Raw genomic sequence first — 21,089 nt, forward strand, 5'->3', positions numbered from 1 at the left:
ATTGCCCCCCGCTCTCGCTAACCCAGGGATCACTGGACAGTGATCAGGAGCAGGAACCCTGGCTGATTTCCCCTCTCTCTCTCTCTTACCCAGAGATCACTGGACAGTGATCAGGAACAGGAACCCTGGCTGATTTTCTCTCTCTCCCTCTCTAAGCCAGAGATCACTGGACAGTGATCAGGAGCAGGTGTCCTAGTTAATTTCCTCTCTCGCTAACCCAGAGATAAATGGACAGTGACCGGGAACAGGAACCCTGATTGATTTCCTCTCTCTCTAACCCAGGGATCACTGGGCAACGATCAGGAGCAGGAATCCGGTCTGATTTGCCCTCTCTCTCTCTTACCCAGGGATCACTGGGCAACGATCAGGAGCAGGAACCCTGGCTGATTTCCTCTCTCTCTAACCCAGGGATCACTGGGCAACGATCAGGAGCAGGAACCCTGTCTGATTTCCCCTCTCTCTAATCCAGGGATCACTGGAAAGTGATCAGGAGCAGGGAGTCTGGCTGATTTCCCCTCTCTCTCTCCCTAACCCAGGGATCACTGCACAGTGATCAGGAGCAGGAACTCTGGCTGTTTCCCCTCTCTCTCTCCCTAACCCAGGGATCACTGGACAGTGATCAGGAGCAGGAGTCACGGCTGATTTTCCCTTTCTCTCTAACCCAGGGATCACTGGACAGTGATCAGGAGCAGGATTAGCAGGAACCCTGGCTGATTTCCTCTCTCTCTAACCCAGGGATCACTGGACAGTGATCAGGAGCAGGAACCCTGGCTGATTTCCCCTCTCTCTCTCTCTCTAACCCAGGGATCACTGGACAGTGATCAGGAGCAGAAACTCTGGCTGATTTCCCCTCTCTCTCTCTCTAACCCAGGGATCACTGGACAGTGATCAGGAGCAGAAACTCTGGCTGATTTCCCCCCTCTCTCTCTCTCTAACCCAGGGATCACTGGACAGTGATCAGGAGCAGGAACTCTGGCTGATTTCCCCTCTCTCTCTAACCCAGGGATTACTGGACAGTGATCTGGAGCAGGAACTCTGGCTGATTTCCCCTCTCTCTCGCCCTAACCCAGGGATCTCTGGACAGTGATCAGGAGCAGGATTAGCAGGAACCCTGGCTGATTTCCTCTCTCTCTAACCCAGGGATCACCGGACAGTGATCAGGAGCAGGGACTCTGGCTGATTCCCCCCCCCCCCCCCTCTCTCTCTCTCTAACCCAGGGATCACTGGACAGTGATCAGGAGCAGGAACTCTGGCTGAATTCCCCTCTCTCTCTCCCTAACCCAGGGATCACTGGACAGTGATCAGGAGCAGGACCTCTGGCTGATTTCCCCCCCTCTCTCTCTAACCCAGGGATCACTGGACAGTGACCAGGAGCAAGAACTCTGGCTGATTTCCCCCCTCTCTCCCTAACCCAGGGATCACTGGACAGTGAGCAGGAGCAGGGACATTGGCTGAGTTTGGTTGAGTTTTGCTCTGACCTGCTTTCGTTGTCGTGATGTTTGATGGAGTGGGTCTTTCACTGATCAATTGTACACACTCACTGGGGAAAAATCCAACCTGGGAACAGAGCCAGAGATAATGTCAGGTAGGGTCTGTGACAGTCACTCAAAATCCAGAACTGACACCCACATACCGAGGAACCCTCCCTCCACACGGTTCCCATCTTATGTGGTCTTGTGGTCTTTTCTCAGGACCAGGCAACTGGTGAGGATAATACGAAGGCTCAGATTTACCCGCCGCATCCTGCCGGAATCGGGACCGCACACGGAAGATAGATCCCGCGCGAGTCCTCTCCGGAATTCCCCATGGTCGTCGCACCCCGCAATATCTTTTTTTTCATAAACATTTTATTGAATTATCAAATATAAACAGCGATGTACATGTAGCCAAATATACAAACGATATAACGTGCATAAAAAAGCAGATAAAATAAAAAAACAAAAGTAAGAAGGCAGTTAATGAGTGCAATGGAACCAGGAACCCCTATTTCAAACCTACCCCTCACTATCTCATTCCCCGCTAACTCTCTAATGCAGGGGTGGGCAAACTACGGCCCGCGGGCCGCATGCGGCCCGCCAAAGGTCTTTATGCGGCCCACCAAGATCAAGTCATTAAAAAAAAAAAATTTTTTTTTTTTTTAAAACATTTTTTTTATTTTTTATATATTTTTTATAAGGTTAATGGGGGGGGGGGGGGGCTGTTGGGTTACTGGTACAGGGTGGATACGTTGACTTCAGTAGGGTGATCATTGCTCGGCACAACATCGAGGGCCGAAGGGCCTGTTCTGTGCTGTACTGTTCTATGTTCTGTATGAGGCGCCCAGAATCATAACCAGGTGAAGCGCCATTTTTGAAAAGTAGAGAAAAAGAGGGCTAAAGGCAGGATGCCGCCGGGGGAAGCGCTGAGGTATATGCCGCACGCTAATTGGTTACAACCGGGACTATTAATTAAGATACTATGCGGCCCTTTAAAATTGTGAATTTCTGAATGTGGCCCTTGCACGGAAAAGTTTGCCCACCCCTGCTCTAATGTGTCCAGATCCTTAAAGAAAGAAATGAATGGGACCATCTCTGGTCGAACCTGTCCACCGAGCCTCTGATGGTTTACTTGACTTTCTCCAGATGCAAGACCGATATCAAATTTTACAGTTACCTTGGGTGATGAGGGAGATTTCCCGCTGAGAAATATTTGCCTATTGGAGACCTCCGGTGACGGAGATGTGCTGAGCGGGTGCATGAAAGGTGGCTCTCCTCCTGAGAACCCGAAATTAGGCTCTTTTACTCAAAACAGCTGCTAGAACAGGAGAAAAGGTATCTCCTCACCTGACCTAACGACAGCACAAGAGATGATGCTGAGAGACAAGAGCTCAAGAGGCCACAAAGAAACAAAAAGTGGCAGAAGTGAGGAGCAACGAGCGGTCAAGATACACGAGGTGAAGAAACGCTGGCCACAACAGAACGGGAGGGATCAGTAATCTGCACACGGGTTTCCCGTCACCAGAGGAGAGGGTGGATGGAGGAAGTTCCTCACCAGGGTGCGAAGGGAGCTCAAGGAGGAAATCAAGACCGACATTAAAGCGGCGATCAAGGTATCGGTCGCGGAGGCCCTGGCCACCATGCAGGTGGCCCTGGACAAGGCAGAGAGACAACTGGAGGCCCAGGGGAACGCCATCAAGGAATTGGAAAGAGCTTCAATGGATCAGAGCGACTGGATCGGCACCCTAGAGACAGAGATAGCGAGGTTGGTGACGATGCAGGGAAGTCTAAAGGGGAAAATAGAGCAACAGGAGAACGGATCACGGTGCTGGAACGTAAGGATAGTGGGCCTGCCGGAGGGAACCAAAGGTAGGGACCCCATGGACTATGTGGCCCAGATGTTGGGAAACCTGATGGGAAGGGACAGCTTCCCCAACCCGCCAGAAATAGACACAGCTAAAGGTCACTCCGGCCAAAACACAAGGCCAGGCCGGAGAGCAGCTGAGCGCAGCAATCGCATAAATGCACCAGTCCCAGGACCGGGAAAGAATCCTGCGCTGGGTCAGGCAAACAAAGACCAGCAACCGAGAAGATCACCAGATCAGGGACATCGGGACGGACCTGGCCAAATGCAGGACGGAATTCAACAGAGTGGGGGCGACTCTGTACAAGAGCAAAGTGAAGTTTGGGATGCTGTACCCGGCCAAACTTTGGGTCACATTCCAGGGTTGGGAGCATTATTGCACAACCCCTGCAGCCAAATTTGTCCAGGAGAACAGGCTGGGAAACAGCAACAAAGACAGCGGTGAAAAGGTCACCCAGAGGGACTGAAATGATCTGAGAGACACTTTGTGCGTCATCTCTTGTACCACCTCACTCTGAATCTGGGAGCCAAAATGTAGGAAGGAAGGGGCAAGGGCAGAAGAGCGCAGGAGAGGGTAAGTCGGAGAAAAAGAGGGGAAACTATATTGCGGGTAAAGGATTGACCTATAACTGACCGCAGAAGGTGGGTCACCACACTCGCGGGAAAGCTAGCGCCAGGAGGTACGAGTGAGGGGGCGGCGGTGGAACATCTCCCACAGGGGAGGGAGCGCCTGGCGACGGAGGGTGTACCCACCACCAGTGGAGGGCTAGCTGAGGAGGTAAACAGTGAGGGGGGTGTAGAGAAGGGGGATAATAATAGGAAGGGGGAGAAGACAGGGGGAACAGAATCATAAGGGAAACAAAGGGACAAGGCGGGAGGCGAAGGGCTCTAGGCTCGCTACAACAGGCCACACGTGGCGACACGGAACAAAATGTCACCGCAAACAGCCATTTTGGAGGGTCCCCAAAAAAAGGTAAACTCCGGAGTGCAGGGGCTCGATCTCATGGTGAGTACGGTGACTGCAGCCATCTTGGATGGCCTTCTAACAAAGGTCAACCGCAGAGCTCAGGGGCCCGGCTTCATGGTGAGTACGGTGGCCGTAGCCATTTTGGACGGGGGGGGGACGACGACAAAATCCTCCATCAGAACAGTCACCTGGAATGTCAGGGGACTTCACGGCCCAGTGAAATGAACCAGAGTATTTGCCCACCTGAAAAGTTTGAAAGCCGACAGTCTTCCTCCAAAGAGGCCCACCCGAGGGAGAAGGACCGACTGCGGGTAAGAAAGGGCTGGGTAGGACAGATGTACCATTCTTGCTGGGGGGGGGGGGGGGGGGGGGTAGCCATACTACTTCATTTGTAATAAAAAACATTTTATTAGGGTATTTGTAGTTTTTATAAAAAGATCAATAACAGCAACATAAACATGGTACATAAAACATTTCCAATCCTATCACGCTCTTCGCACCCCAAATCAATGAAACAATAGCCTAACCCCCCCCCCCGGCACCCCCCTCGAAATTACCTTATTCACCCGTTTTAAAAAGGCCTAAGGGATAAAGATGGGGAGACACTGAAAGACAAATAGAAATCTGGGGAGGACCGTCATTTTCGCAGTCTGTACCCTCCCCACCAGTGACAGCGGGAGCATGTCCCATCTCCTAAAGTCCTCCTTCATTTGTTCTACAAGCCGGGACAAGTTTAGCTTGTGCAATGTCTCCCATTCCCGTGCCATCTGGATTCCCAGATAGCGAAAGCTCCTTCCTACCATTCTAAACGGCAGCTCTCCCAGTCTCCTCTCCTGCCCCCTCGCCTGGATCGCGAACATCTCACTTTTCCCCAGCCATACTACTTAATAAGAGGACAAAGCCGGTTATGGACCAAGAGGGATAGTCAGCAGTGTCCTGGACGGGCCACCAGTCGTCCTGGTCAATGTGTACGCTCCCAACTGGGATGACACGAAGTTTATAAAGAAAACCATGGCGAAAATCCCTGACTAATCATGGTGGGGAGGACTTTAACTGTGTACAGGGCCCATGGTCGGACAGATCAAACCCCAAATCGGGGAAAACCTCAAGTATGGTGAAAGAACTGAACGCATTTATGGAGCAGATGGGGGCAGTGGACCCATGAAGGTACTTACACCCAGGGGAGAAGGAGTTCTCCTTCGCCCAGGTACACCGGGAATGAAATGAAATGAAATGAAAATTGCTTATTGTCACGGGTAGGCTTCAATGAAGTTACTGTGACAAGCCCCTAGTTGCCACATTCCGGCGCCTGTTTGGGGAGGCTGGTACGGGAATTGAACCGTGCTGCTGGCCTGCCTTGGTCTGCTTTTTAAAACCCAGCGATTTAGCCCAGTATGCTAAACCAGCCCCTGCCTCATGCATCGGCGTCTTTGTAGTGGGGAAATCGGTGCTTCAGGAATAATAAGAACAGAATACTCAGCGATTGTAATCTCCAACCATGCTCCACATTACGTAGATGTGAGATTGGAGACAGACCATGCCCAACGATCCCCATGGAGATTGGACACGACCCTCCTGGCCGATTAGGCTTATTAAAAAAATTTCGAGTACCCAATTTTTTTTTTTTCTCCAATTAAGGGGCAATTTAGCATGGCTAATCCCCCTAACCTGCACATCTTTGGGTTGTGGGGGTGAAACCCACACAAACACGGGGAGAATGTGCAAACTCCACACGAACAGTCACCCAGGACCGGGATTCAAACCCGGGGTCTTCAGCGCTGCAGACCCAGTGCTAACCACTGTGTCACTTGCCGCCCTAAGGCTTTTTGCAAGAAAATATCACAGGCCAAAAATGGATACATCAACCTTAATCCTAACCATTACCAGAATGGGGTGGTCTCATCTTCCATGTTGTGGGAGGCGCTGAAGGCTGTGATCAGGGGTTGTAAAGCACGCATAGACAGGCAGCAGAGGGCAGCTGGGCAACAACTGGTCAGCTCCATACTGAAGGTGTACCGGTTATACTCCAAAGCCCGACCATAGAGCTTCTGGAGGTGAGGAAAAAGCTACAAATGGACTTTGACCTGCTCTCCACAAGGAAGACAATACACCAGCTCCGCCAGACAAGAGAGACCTTTTACGAACACAGAGACAAAGCCAGGTGTCTGCTGGCTCACCAGCTGAGAAAGCAGGGGGCCACAAGGGAAATACCTCAGATCAGGAACAATAGTTGCAGTCTGGTAACTGAGCCTAAAAAGGTCAACAAAGCATTCGATGCCTTCTTCCAGGGACTTAGACGTGGACCCGAGGATTAAGCAGTTCCTCGATGGACTGGACTTGCCAGTCGTGGAGGAGGAGGAGGGGGCTGGAAGCATGACTAGAACTGGGAGAAGTCATTGAGAGCATCAACCCCAGCCAGGCGAGGAGGGCCCCAGGTCCTGACAGATTACCAGCGGACTTCCTTTTTAAAAATAAATTAAAATTACCCAATTCTTTTTTCCAATTAAGGACAATTTAACGTGGCCAATTCACCTACCCTGCACATCTTTGGGTTGTGGGGGTGAAACCCACGCAGACACGGGGAGAATGTGCGAACTCCACATGGACAGTGACCCAGAGCTGGGATCGAACCTGGGACCTCGGCGCCGTGAGGCTGCAGTGACCACTGCACCACCGTGTTGTACTACCTGGCAGACCTCTACAAAGAATTTGCACCATGACTGACCCCGCACTTGCTAACAAGGGGCATACTCCACCAACGCTACCACAAACCTCAATCTCACTGATATCAAAGAAAGAGAGAGATCCGACTGAATGCGGGTCCTACAGGCCCATTTCTCTCCTCAATGTAGATCCAAAAATATTGGCCAAGAGCACAGTGGGCTAAACAGCTGGCTTGTAGTGCAGAACAATGCCAGCAGCGCGGGTTCAATTCCAGTACCGGCCTCCCCGAACAGGCGCCGGAATGTGGTGACTAGGGGCTTTTCACAGTAACTTCATTGAAGCCTACTTGTGACAATAAGCGATTATTATTATTATTATTATTATTAATCTCCTACCTGGGGGGTGATCATCTCCCTGGACGCAGGATAGGCCTTGGAAGTACCTCTTAGAGGTACTGGAGCGGTTTGGGAGCGGAGCAGGGTTCACCGCTTGGATGAAATTCCTGTACAGCGCTCCCACAGCGACCATGCGGACAAACGCCACCAGCTCTAAGTACTCCAAACTGCACAGAGGCACAAGGCAGGGATGCCCGCTGTCCCCACACCTATTCGCCCTGGCGATCAAACCACTGGCGATCGCTCTCAGAGCGGCCAAAAATTGGAAGGGGCTCCAGAGATGTGGGCAGAGAGCACAGAGTGTCACTTTATGTGGATGACCTGCTTATCTACATCTCGGACCCCCAAAGCAGCATGGAGGGGATCATGATGCTCCTGAAACAAATTCTGCTACCTGGGGATCCAAATTGCCCACGACTGGATATGGACCCAGAAATGGAATCTGTCTAGTCTGATGGAGGAGGTAAAGATGGATCTGCAGAGGTGGACACACTCCAACTCTCCCTGACGGGGAGGGTGCAGACGATCAAGGTGAGCGTACTGCCCAGGTTCCTCTTCCTGTTCAGATCCCTCCCAATCTACATTCCCAAAGCCTTTTTAACATGATAGTAACATGATCATGGTGTTTGTGTGTGGGGGAAGAATCCAAGGATCACTAAAAATGTTCTACAGAAAAAGAGAAGCAATGGAGGCCTGGCCCTCCCAAACCTGCAACACTACCACTTCCACTGTGCGGCCACAGCGGAAATAGTGAGAGCATGAGTACGGAAGCAGGAAACAGAATGGGTAAGGATGGAGGAGAGTTCCTGCATAGGAACGTCGTTCCAGGTCCTTGCCATAGCAACACTCCCATTGCCGACAGCCACGCACTCTACAAGTCCAATGGTAATAGCCAGGTTCCGGTCATGGAACCAGCTAAGGCAGCACTTCGGCCTGACAGAAATGTCCACCGCGACCCCCATCTGCAGAAATCGCAGGTTCACGCCAGCCACAATGGACTCCACCTTTAAGAGGTGGAGACAGGACGGGAGTGACGACAGTCTAGCGACTCTGGAACGACAAACTCCATCTCCACTTGTGCAAGGCTAAACCTAATGCAGCTGAAAGTGGTGCAGAGCCACACCTAACCAGAACCCGAAAGAGCAGGTTCTTCTCGGAGGTGGAGGACAAACGTGAACGGTGTCAGGGAGGCCCGGCCAACCACACCCACATGTTTTGGGCACGCACCAGACTTCCCGGATTCTAGACAGCCTTCTTTGAGGCAATGTCCAAGGTTGGGGGGATAAAAACCCACAAGAAGACTGTGAGATGCAAGGGGCACAGAGACAAGGGGATAAAACCAAGGGCAAAAAGAAGATTAGAGGACATAATAACAAACAGTGAAGCGCAAGCCAGGGCCAACAACAAGCAATGCAGCAAAGGCTGACCGACCAAACAACACCCACAGCCACCAGAGAGACGGAGCAGGCAACTGTAAATATATACAGCAGGCCTGGGTCTGTTTACACTCGGGTGAACTTGCTTCATTCTCTTTTGTTTTTCTCTGTTATTATTGTTGAATATTTTTTTTCTTGTAACATGTAGCTCTCTTTTTTTTTGTTCAAACTACAACAGCGCCCCGATTACTTTTTGTAAAATACTACTCATGGGTATGACACCTGTCACTTGGCCAGGGTTTCGTCGATTGTGTTTGGATGGTGTACAGGGCGCTGATGGTTATTGTCCAGACAAATAGGACGAGCTCGGGGTACATTCCGGCAGAATCGGGGGATGAGGCAGGGGGGCCCGCTCTCACTGTTACTTTTTGCTCTGGCGATAGAGCCGTTGCGGCGCTTAGGGCATCGCGGGGTTAGAGAGGGATTGAGCGGGAAGGGGTTGAGCACACAGTCTTGTTGTGTGCAGATGATCTACTGCTATTATTATGGGCCAGGGTTTAGAGAACCCCAAAGTGTATCATGGAGTTCACCTGACCCACAACTTTTAATAGATTGTGGTATGGGGAGCACACGGCCCACTCTACAGGTGTGGTACAGCAGAAATGGAAATTTTATTAATTTTTAAAAAGCAACCATTAATTCAAATACAACTCCCAAAAGCTACAACACTAAGTAAACATTTAAGCTTTCCTTTTTAACATCGATACGACTTGCAAACAAAACCTTTATCAGATGCACATCAGGTTAAAGTCACTACTGAAAACATCTATAATTCTGAATTCACCAAATGATCAAGAGATAGTCTTTTGATGGCAGAGAGAACAGCAGTACATCTGCTTGGTCTGGCTTCAGCTCCAACACTGAAAATGAAACTAAAACACACCCTGCAGCAACCAGCCTAAAATGAAAGTAAAAAGCTGACAGACAGCCCAGCTCCACCCACTCTCTGACATCACTGCAGTAGTAAACACCCATTTCTTAAAGGGACTCTCACTACAGATATTTATATACACACCCATTTATAAACACCCATTTCTTAAAGGTACTCTCACATAACATTATATACCTTGGATCCGGTGGGGAGTTTTGACAGGATGTTGAGGGAATTTGGCTGTTCTTCAGGTTCTAGATTGAACATGGGGAAAAGTGAGGTGACCCCGATTAAAGCCAGAGGGCAGGAGAGGAGTTTCGGGGGAGCTGCCCTTACAGGTGGTGAGGGTGAGTTTTTGGTTATCTCAAGATACAGGAGGCACGGAGCTGGGCTTGAAGTTAGACTTTAAGTTTGGGATGTGCTGACACAGTCACTGACTGGGCGCGTGTGGATGGTTAAAATGATGATGCTGCCCAAGTTCCTGCTCGCCTTCCGGAGCCGCCTCATCTCTGTTCCCAAGTCCTTTTTTAGGAAGGTAAATGGGATAATTGCAGGGTTCGTGTGGGCAAGGAAAACCCCTGCGGATGAGGTAGGTTTTTTTGGAAGGGGGGAGGGGCGGGGGTGGGCATTGCTGAATTTATTCCTACTGGGCTGCGAACATCACAATGGTCATGAAATGGGCAGTGTTGGAGGGGTCGGTTTGGGGGCGGGATGGAAGTAGCGTCGTGTAGGGGTCTAGTTTGAGGGTATGGTTGTTGGCACCTCTCTCATTCTCGACGGCCCGGTATTCAATGAGCCCGGTGGTGGTCTCGGAGCTGCGGGTCTGGAACCCGTACAGGCAACATTTCGGGTTGGAAGTCAAGTTTCTGTGGGCGCCGATATGCGATAATTATACCTTCGTTTTGGCGGATCTGGATGTGGGGTTCTGGGGGTGGCGGCAGGTGGGGATAGAGTACTTCAGGGACTTCTTTGCTGGGGATAGGATTGTGGGCCTGGAAGAACTTGAGGAAACGTATCAGTTGCCGAAGGAGAATAAGTTCAGGCACCTGCAGATGAGGAACTTTGCGAGGAAAGAGGTGCTGCCATTCCCGGGGCTGCCACCTCCCGTGTTCCAAGATAGGTTGTTGTCCAAAGATGACATTGGGAAGGGGAGAGTGCCTGACATTTATGGAGAGCTGATGGAGAGGGAGGTGGCTTCGGTGAAGGAGATCAGGTGTAAATGGGAGGAGGAGTTGGGTGGGGAGCTGAGGGCCGGGCTGTGGAAGGATGCCATTTGGAGGGTGAACACGCCCTCATCATTTGCGAGGTTAAGCCTCATCCAATTTAAGGTGGTGTACAGGGCCCACATGACGGTTGCGAAGGTGAGTCAGTTCTTTGCAAGGGTAGAGGATAGGTGTGGACAATGTGCAGGGAGCCTGCGAATCACGTCCACATGTTCTGGGCGTGTCCAAAGCTGAGGGAGTTCTGGCAGTGGTTCTCGGATGTCATGTCCAAGATTTTGGGGGTAGGGGTGTCCTGAGTCCAGACGTGACGATATTTGGAGTGTTGGAAGAGCTGGGAGTCCAGGTGGTGTCATGTGAGAGTCTCTTTAAGGAAAGTGTGTTTTATGATGTCATTGTGTGGGTGGAGCTGGAATGTGATTCTACTTTTTACTTTCGTTTGCAGCTGGAAGCTCTCTTTGGCTCTGTGTTTTAGTTTTGCTTTCAGTTGGAGAGCTGCATTCAAACAAGAAGGTGTATCTCTCTCTCTCTCTAAAGAATGTCACCAGACCATTTGATGATTTCAAAGTAATACCTGTTTCTGTAGAGAATTCAAACCTGCTGCCTTTGTTAAAAAGTGTTTTTTGACTTATGGATGTTGTTGGGAAAGTTACTAAGGGTTACTTATAGAGTACTGTATCTTTCTTTTGGTGGGTATCAGTGTTGGTAATTGATAAGATGTTTACTGTGTGTTTATAAAATGTTAACTGGATTCATAGAATAAAGATTGTTTTGTTTTTAAAATACTTTAGATCTCTGGTGAATCACACCTGTAAAGTGGGCCCTTGTGCTCCCCATAACCAAAATCTATTAAAAGTTATGGGTCAGGTGAACTCCATGATATACTTTGGTATTCTCTAATCCCTGGCCCATAATAGTGGGGAGAGAGGCCGATGGTTTGGCCTTTGCCTCCCTGATAGCCCGGAGCTGGATTTTGTTGAGCTGGCGGTACTCGGAGCCACCAAAGGCAGGGGTGTGGGTGAGGGACCTGGCAGAATGCTAGCTGTTGGAAAAGGTTAGGTTCCCCTAACGGTGAGCGGAGGAGGAGTTCACCCGAAGGTGGAAGCAGTTTATCAACTTCTTTAAAGTGAATTCAGGCAGCAATGGGGATGGGGAGGGGAGTCAGGGGGTTTTCTGTTTATTCTTTGCTTCGGTGAGTGGAGATGAGGGGACAAACTAATTGTGCGGGGCGAGTTGTGGGCTTGATATCAGTGGCCATGGTTGGCTTGTGATTTGTATCTGTGTTTTCTGATAATGTTATGTATATAATAATAATAATCTTTATTATTGTCACAAGTAGGTTTATATTAATACTGCAATTAAGTTTTTTTTTTATAAATTTAGAATACCCAATTCATTTTTTCCAATTAAGGAGCAATTTAACGTAGCCAATCCACCTAGCCTGCGCATCTTTGGGTTGTGGGGGTGAAACCCACGCAGACATGGGGAGAATGTGCAAACTCCACACAGACAGTGACCCAGGGCCGGGATTCCAACCTGGCTCCTCAGCGCCGCAGTCCCAGTGCTAACCACTGCACCACATGCCGCCCCATCCATAGGGCACACATGACTGTTGTCCAGATGAGCAGGTTCTTTGAGGGGGTGGAGGATAGGTGTGGGCGCTGTGCAGGGGACCCTGCTAATCATGTCCGTATGTTTTAGGTGTGTCCGAGGCTAAGGGGTTCCTGGCAGGGGTTTTCTGACGTTATGTGGGTGGCACGGTAGCACAGTGGTTAGCACTGTGGCTTCATAGCTCCAGGGTCCCAGGTTCGATGCCCGGCTAGGTCACTGTGCGGCGTCTGCACGTTTTCCCGTGTCTGCGTGGGTTTCCTCCGGGTGTTCCGGTTTCCTCCCACAGTCCAAAGATGTGCAGGTTAGGTGGATTGGCCATGATAAATTGCCCTTAGTTTCCAACAGGTTTGGAGGTGTTACCGGGTTACGGGGATAGGTTGGATGTGTGGACTTAAGTGGGCTGATCTTTCCATGGGTCGGTGCAGACTCGATGGGCCAAATGGCCTCCTTCTGCACTGTAAATTCTATGTTCTACGTCAGAGGTCTTAAAAGTGGGGGTGTTCCGAGTCCAGAGGTAACGATCTTCGGTGTCTCGGAAGACCTGGGAGCCCCGGGGGCGAGAGGGGCCGACGTCTTGGCCTTTGCCTCCCTGGTGGCCCAGAGATGGATCTTACTAGGGTGGAGGGACTCGGAGCCCTCGAAGTCGGGGGTGTGGGTTAGCGACATTGCGGGGTTTCTCAGACTCGAAAAAATTTAATTCAGCTTGAGGGGTTCGTTGCAGGGGTTTGCTCAGAGGTGGCAACCATTCATCGACTTCTTCGAGAAAAATTAAGCTGTCAGCAGGGGGGAAGGGGAGGCATGGGAGAGATGAGTTAGGATAGGAGAGCCAATGGAGGGATGGTTGGGGAAGTTGGCATTGTTTGTATCAGACATGTTGGCTGGGGTCTGTGCTCGGGGGGGTTTGTTGGTTATATTGTTGTGTTTTTGTTGAAATATGATGTTAAAAATTATTTAAATGATAAATGCCTCAATAAAATATTTTCTAAAAAAAAATAATTATTTGTTAATTAACTTAAGTTGTAGCCCGTATCGAGGGGGGCTGGAACTGACCGTGTGCTTGCCCAGGGGGTTGTGATAGTCCTGTACACAAGAAACAGGACAAATCCAACCCAGCCAATTACTGCCCTATTATCATAGAATCATAGAATTTACAGTGCAGAAGGAGGCCACCCGGCCCATCGAGTCTGCACCGGCCCTTACAAAGAGCACCCTACTGAAGCCCATGTATCTACCATATCCCTGGAACCCATTAACACCCACTTAACATTTTTTGGACACTAAGGGCAGTTTATCATGGCCAATCCACCTAACCCGCACATCTTTGGACTGTGGGAGGAAACTGGAGCACCCGGAGTAAACCCACGCACACAGGGGGAGGACGTGCAGACTCCACACAGACAGTGACCCAGCCTGGAATCGAACCTGGGACCTTGGAGCTGTGAAGCAACTGTGCTAACTACTGTGCTACCATGCTGCCCACATTAGTCTGCTCTCCATCATGAGCAAAGTGTTGGAAGGAGTCATCAGCAGTGGTATCAAGTGGCACTTACTCAGCAATAACCTGCTCACGGACATTCAGTTTGGATTCCGCCAGGGTCACTCAGCTCCTGACCTCATTACAGCCTAGGTTCAAACATCGACAAAAGAGCTGAATGCCAGAGGTGAGGTGAGAGTGACTGCCCTTGACAGCAAGGCAGCATTTGACCAAGTATGGCATCAAGGAGCCCTAGCTAAACTGGAGTCAATGGGAATCAGGGAGAAAGCTCTCCACTGGTTGGAGTCATACCTGGCACAAAGGAAGATGGTTGTGGTGGTTGGAGGTCAATCATCTCAGTCTTGGAACATCACTGCAGGAGTTCCTCAGGGTAGTGTCCTAGGCCCAACCATCTTCAGCTGCTTCATCAATGATCTTTGGTTCCATCATAAGGGCAGAAGTGGTGATGTTCACAGATGACTGCACAATGTTCAGCACCATTCGCGACTCCTCAGACACTGAAGCCTCCAAAATGCAGTAAGACCTGGACAATATCCAGGCTTCAGGTGACAAGTGGCAAGTTACATTTGTGTCACACAAATGCCAGGCAATAACCATCTCCTACAGGAGAGGATCTAACCACAGTCCCTTGACATTCAATGACATTACCATTGCTGAGTCTGCCACAATCAACAGGGGAACATGGGGGTTACCATTGATCAGAAACTGAACTGGAATAGCCACATTAATACTGTGGTTACAAGAGCAGGTCAATGGCTTGGAATCCTGTGGTGATTAACTCACCTCTTGAACGCCCAAAGCCTGTCCACCATCTAAAAGGCACAAGTCAGGAGTATAATGGAATACTCTCCACTTGCCTGGATGAGTACAGGTCCAACAATACTCAAGAAGCTCGACACCATCCAGGACAAAGAAGCCCACTTAAATTGCTTCTCCTTCCACAAATATTCAATCCCTCCACAACCAACGAACAGTAGCAGCCGTGTGTGTCATCTGCAAGATGCACTGCAGTAACTCACCAAGGCTCCTTAGACAGCACCTTCCAAACCCATGACCTCTGCCATCTAGAAGGACAAGAGCAGCAGATACTGGGAACCCACCACCTGGAGGTTCCCCTCCTATTCACTCACCACACCGACTTGGAAATATATCAGCCATTCCTTCCTGTGGCTGGGTCAGGATCCTGAACTCCCTCCCTAACAGCACGGCGGGTGTACCTACACCTTAAGGACTGCAGCGGTGCAAGAAGGCAACTCATCAACTCCTCCTCAAGGGACAACTAGGGTTGGACAATAAATGCTGGCCTAACCAGCGATGCCCACATCTCGTAAATGAGTAAACAAAGCACTCCCAGGACAGGTACAACACGGAGTTAGTCACCAATGAGCAGTATTCCTACCTGGAATCCATGTTTCCCTCTCCACCATGTGGTATCGTCTTTCGGTGGCATGTCAATGACAGAGACAATATCTCCCACCTGTAATGATAAGACATGGTGAGATGATATTGATCACGTGGAGGGCAGCGGGAGGTGGGGGTTGTACAGGCTTGAGACAGAGATGGTGTCAGAAATGATTGATTGTGAAGGGGCAATGCACACACAACCATCCCATATGCTCTCTCTCACACACACACTCTTACACACACACTCACTCTGACACACCCACACACTCACTCACACACACACAAATTCTCTCTCACACTTTCTCAAACTCTCACACTCTGACACACTCTCACGTTCTCACACACTCTGATACTCACTCTCACATACTCTCTCACACACACACTCTCACACACGCTCTCTCTCAAACACTCTCCCACACACTCCCACTCTCTCACACTTTGCTTCTCACACTCTCAAACACTCTCCCACTCTTTCTCACACTCTCTCTCACACACACTCTCACACACACTCTTACACGCACTATCTCTCAAACACTCTGCCACTCTCTCTCACACTCTGTTTTTCAAGCTCTCACACTCTGCTTCTCACACTCTCTCTCAAACACTCTCCCACTCTCTCTCACACTCTGGCCGCGATTCTCCGCCCCCCCACGCCAGGTGGGAGAATAGTGGGAGGGCCTCCCGACATTTTTCACGCCCTCCCGCTATTCTCCGCCCTCCCCCCCCCACGCCCGACCCACGCCACGAATCGCCGCTCGCCGTTTTTTACGGCGAGCGCCGATTCTCCGAGGCCGATGGGCCGAGCGGCCGGGCCTTCACGCCCGTTTCAACAAGGCAGCAAACACACCTGCTCGCTGCCGTCGTTAAAGGGGCGCCAGATGCCCGTTTGGGGAATCTGGGGGCCCGATTGGCACGGCAGTACCACGGCCGTGCCAAGGGGGGCATAGGCCAGCGATCGGTGCCCACTGATCGTGGGCCGTGCGTCCGTAACGGACGCACTCTTTTCCCTCCACCGCCCCGCAAGATCAAGCAGCCACGTCTTGCGAGGCGGCTGAGGGAAAAGCCGGCAACTGCGCATACGCGGCTGACGTCATCGGCCGCGGCAGCCGGTCTGACGCTTGGCGTGCGGCCGTGACGCAAGGGGCCGCGCTCCTAACCCCGCCCGGGGGGGAGAATCGGCCCCGGAAGTGGGCGTGATGGCTGCCGTGGGTCACGGCCTGTCCCACGGCAGCCTTTACGATTCTCCGCATTTGCGGAGAATCTCGCCCTCTGTTTCTCACGCTCTCTCTCAAACACTCCCACTCTCTCACACTCTTTCTCACACTCTCTCTCACACTCACTCTCACACGCGCTCTCAAAAACTCTCCCACTCTCTCTCACACTCTCTCTCAAAACTCTCCCACTCTCTCACACTCTGTTTCTAACGCTCTCTCACACTCTGCTTCTCACACTCTCTCACAAACACTCTCCCACTCTCTCACACTCTCTCTCACACTCTCTCTCACACACACTCTCACACGCGCTCTCAAACACTCTCCCACTCTCTCTCACACTCTGCTTCTCACACTCTCTCTCAAACACTCTCCCACTCTCTCACACTCTTTCTCACACTCTCTCTCACACTCTCTCTCACACACACTCTCACACGCGCTCTCAAACACTCTCCCACTCTCTCTCACACTCTGCTTCTCACACTCTCTCTCAAAACTCTCCCACTCTCTCTCACACTCTGTTTCTCACGCTCTCTCTCACACTCTGCTTCTCACACTCTCTCAAACACTCTCCCACTCTCTCACACTCTTTCTCACACACACTCTCACACGGGGGCGCGATTCTCTGCTCCCCACGCCGGGTGGAAGAATCGCGGGAGGGCTGCTCTGGCACCCCCCCGCGATTCTCCCACCCCCCCCAAAGTGGCGTGTCGCGGAATCGCCGCTAACTGTTTTTCAAGCCGCCATGTCTTGCAGGGCAGCGGAAGGGAAGACGGCAACCGTGCATGCGCGGGTTGGAGCTGGCCAACCTGCGCTTGCGTGACTGACGTCACGTAGGCTCCGTCGTCGCGTCATTCTCGGCGCCCCGCTTTGACGCAGGCGTCAAGGCCCGGCGGCCGAATTTCTCGCAACGCCGCTCCTAGCTCCCGGGGGGGGGGGGGGGGGGGGGGGGGGGGGGGGGTGTGAATAGGGTGCGAGGAGCGGCCCCCGACGCTGTCGTGAAACTCGGCCGAGTTCACAACGGCGCGGCATGGGAGAATCGCGCCCATACTTTTTCTCACACACACACTCTCTCTCACACACACTTTCTCACACACACTCTCTCACACACACTTTCTTACACACTCTCTCACACACACACTCTCTCACACTCTCTCTCACATTCTATCTCACACTCTCTCTCACACACACACACTCTCTCTCACACACTCTCTCACACTCTCTCTCACACACACTCTCACACACACTCTCTCTCACATTCTCTCTCACACACTCTCACACACACTCTCACACACTCTCTCTCACATTCTCTCTCATGCTCTCTCTCACACACACACTCTCACACACACTCTCACACACTCTCTCTCACACTCTCTCTCACACTCTCTCTCACACTGTCTCTCACTGTCTCTCACACACTCTCACACACACTCTCTCTCACACTCTCTCTCACTCTCTCTCACACTCTCTCTCACACTCTCTCTCACACACACTCTCACACACACTCTCTCTCACACTCTCTCTCACACACACTCTCTCTCACACACACACTCTCACACTCTCTCTCACACACACACACTCTCACACTCTCTCTCTCACACTCTCTCTCACACTCTCTCTCACACTCTCTCTCACACTCTCTCTCACACTCTCTCTCACACTCTCTCTCACACTCTCTCTCTCACACTCTCTCTCATACTCTCTCTCACACTCTCTCTCACACACACTCTCTCAAAGACACTGGGCTGGATCCTCCAATTGCTGATGGCAAAATTGCATTCGGCGACTGGCCGGAGAATCCGTTTTGATGCCGAAATCGGGGCGCCACTGTTTTCCGGATATTCCTCCCCCTCAAAAATGGTGTTATCGGTAAGTATACCGTACACCACCGGAAGCCCCTCCCCCAATGGGCTGACTTCCTGACAACGTGGGGCGCGTGTACTCTCAGTTTTTGGGGACCTTACGTGGTGGCTGTGGACTGTGTCCAGCGCCGCCACGGTTGGTGGGGAGTGGGGGGGGGGGCGCGTTCCACTGGTCGGGGGGTTTTAGTGGGGGGTGGTCCGGGGGGGGGGGGGAGGGGGGGGGGGTGTGTAGGAGGTTACGGGGGGGGGCACTATTTGGAAGCCCGGGTCCGCTGGCGACCTTCGCCATGTTGTACGGAGCGGCCGCCACAGGTCGTCGCCGTGACAATGCACAGCCACGGACCCGGCAATTCTCCATCCGTATCTGCAGGTAAAGCCGAGGGCTTTACGTGGCGGGGCTGCTAGCCCCCCACCAGGTGGAGCATCGGTGTGGGGGCGCCGCCGACTTTTTGGTCGACATGCCATTCCGGCGGCACAGAAGACATGCTCCGGACATAGCCTGAAAATCGGAGAATCAAGCCCACACTCTGTCTCACACACTCTTCTCTCTGTCTCTCTGGCACACACTCTTTCACCTATCACTCTCACTCGCTTCCTGTGATGCTCATGTCCTATCCCTGCTGGGTGAATGATGTTGTTTACCTCGAAGGACAGTTCATCCCGGGCCTGAGCGGTGTAACGTTTGATCACGTGAGCAGCAGCGATAGCAGGAACATTAATAAAAGCTTCATCATTCACCAGCAGGCGATTCCCTTTGTTATCAATCTGTTCATATTGAGGGGAGAGAGTCAGCATAGGTCTCCGGCAGTTACTCAATACAGACACGAGAAAGTGAGAGACAGAGAGGGAGACAGAGGCAGAGAGATACAGGCACACAGAGAGAGACAGAGAGAAGGACAGAGAGACACAGAGAGAGACAGAGAGAAGGACAGAGAGAGAGACAGAGAGAAGGACAGAGAGACAGAGAGAAGGACAGAGAGACAGACAGAGAGAAGGACAGAGAGAGAGACAGAGAGAAGGACAGAGAGACAGAGAGAGGCACTGTGAAGAACAGAGAGAAAGAGAGAGACACAGTGCGAGAGAAACCAAGACAGAGGGAGAGAGACAGAGGGAGAGAGGGAGAGAGAGAGACTGCAAGAGAGAGAGCAAGAGAGACACAGAGAGAGACCGAGACAGAAGGAGGTGCACAGTGAGAGAGAGGGACAAAGAGATACAGAGGGACAGACAGATAGAGAGAGACATAGAGAATAACAGAGAGGGAGACAGAGAGAGAAAGGGGTAGAGAGAGAGAGACACACACAGACAGACAAAGAGAGACTGAGAGAAGACAGAGAGACACAGAGAAGACAGTGAACAAGAGTGAAGGAAGAGTGAACAAGAGGAATAGAGAGAAACAGAGAGAGAGGGAGGCACAGAGAGAAACCGAGAGATAAAGAGAGAGAGAGGAACACACACACACACAGTCAGAGAGGGGGACAGGGAGAGAGAGACAAAGAGAGAATCAGACAAAGACAGACAGAGAGAGAGAGAGAGAAAGAGAGAGAGAGACAGAGATGCAGAGATTCAGAGACAGAGAGACAAAGAGTCAGAGAAAACGAGAAGGAGAGAGAGAGAGCAAGACTGAGATAGAGTGACAGAGGGAGTGATAGAGAGAATGTGACAGAGAGGACCGAGAGAGACAGAGAGTCAGAGAGAGACAGATCGAGAGACAGAGAGAAGGAGAGACCGAGGGAGATAGAGCGAGAGAGAGAGACAGACAGAGCGTGAAAGAGAGAGCGATAAGCAGAGAGAGACACACAGAGAGAGGAACAGAGTTTCAGAAAGAGAGGCAGAGAGAGAGAGAGACAAAGAGAGGCAGACAGAGAGAGAGAGAGACAGAGCGTGAAAGAGAGAGCGAGAAACAGAGAGAGACACAGAGAGAGAGGAACAGAGTTTCAGAAAGAGAGAGAGAGACAAAGAGAGGCAGACAGAGAGAGAGAGACATGCTCTCCCTCACACACACACTCCCTCAGCACGGGGAAAATGCCAGTGCTGATGCTCCCTGAAGGTGAGCTGAGAAACAGTTTCTGAAGAATACAGCCAGAGATTCTGCATTATTCTGAAAGGTTTCAGGGGCGGAATTCTCCGCTCCCCACGCTGGGTGGGAGAATCGTGGGAGGGCCGGGCGACTCACGACACGCCCCCCTGGCATCCCCCGCAATTCTCCCACCCCCCGCTCGGATGAATCGCTGCTCGCCGTTTTTCACGCCGACAGGCGACTCTCCAGCCCGGATGGGCCGAGCGGCCTGACGTTCCCGACCGGCTCACGACGGCGGCAACCACACCTGGTCGCTGCCGTCGTGAATATGGGCGCCAAAGTGCTGTTTGAAGCTTGTGGGGGGCGTAGAGGGGAGTGAGCACCACGGCCGTGCTCAGGAGGGGACTGGCTCACGATCGGTGCCCACCGATCGTCGGCCGGCATCTCAAAGCGACGCACTCTTTCCCCTCCGCCGCCCCGCAAGATCAAGCCGCCACGTCTTGCGGGGCAGTGGAGGGGAAGACGGCAACCGCGCATGCGCGGGTTGGAGCCGTCAGCCATCGTGACGTCAGCCGCGCATGCGCGGGTTGGAGCCGG

At 51.7% G+C, this 21,089-nt stretch overlaps 1 protein-coding gene across 6 annotated transcripts in view; it reads right to left on the reverse strand.

Annotated features, from left to right (window-relative positions):
* The window catches only part of LOC119974221 (rho GTPase-activating protein 32-like), a 223,389-nt gene that overhangs the window by 60,193 nt on the left and 142,107 nt on the right, over positions 1–21,089 (reverse strand). For all 6 annotated transcript variants that reach the window (XM_038812981.1, XM_038812977.1, XM_038812979.1 and 3 more), the window contains 3 exons: positions 19,118–19,240; positions 15,398–15,475; positions 1,479–1,557 (listed from right to left, as the gene is read on the reverse strand). In XM_038812981.1, coding sequence (XP_038668909.1) covers positions 1,479–1,557; positions 15,398–15,475; positions 19,118–19,240 — 280 coding nt within the window. The remainder of the gene's footprint in view (positions 1–1,478; positions 1,558–15,397; positions 15,476–19,117; positions 19,241–21,089) is intronic.

Source organism: Scyliorhinus canicula, chromosome 12, assembly GCF_902713615.1.
Source record: "Scyliorhinus canicula chromosome 12, sScyCan1.1, whole genome shotgun sequence".
NCBI lineage: Eukaryota > Metazoa > Chordata > Chondrichthyes > Carcharhiniformes > Scyliorhinidae > Scyliorhinus > Scyliorhinus canicula.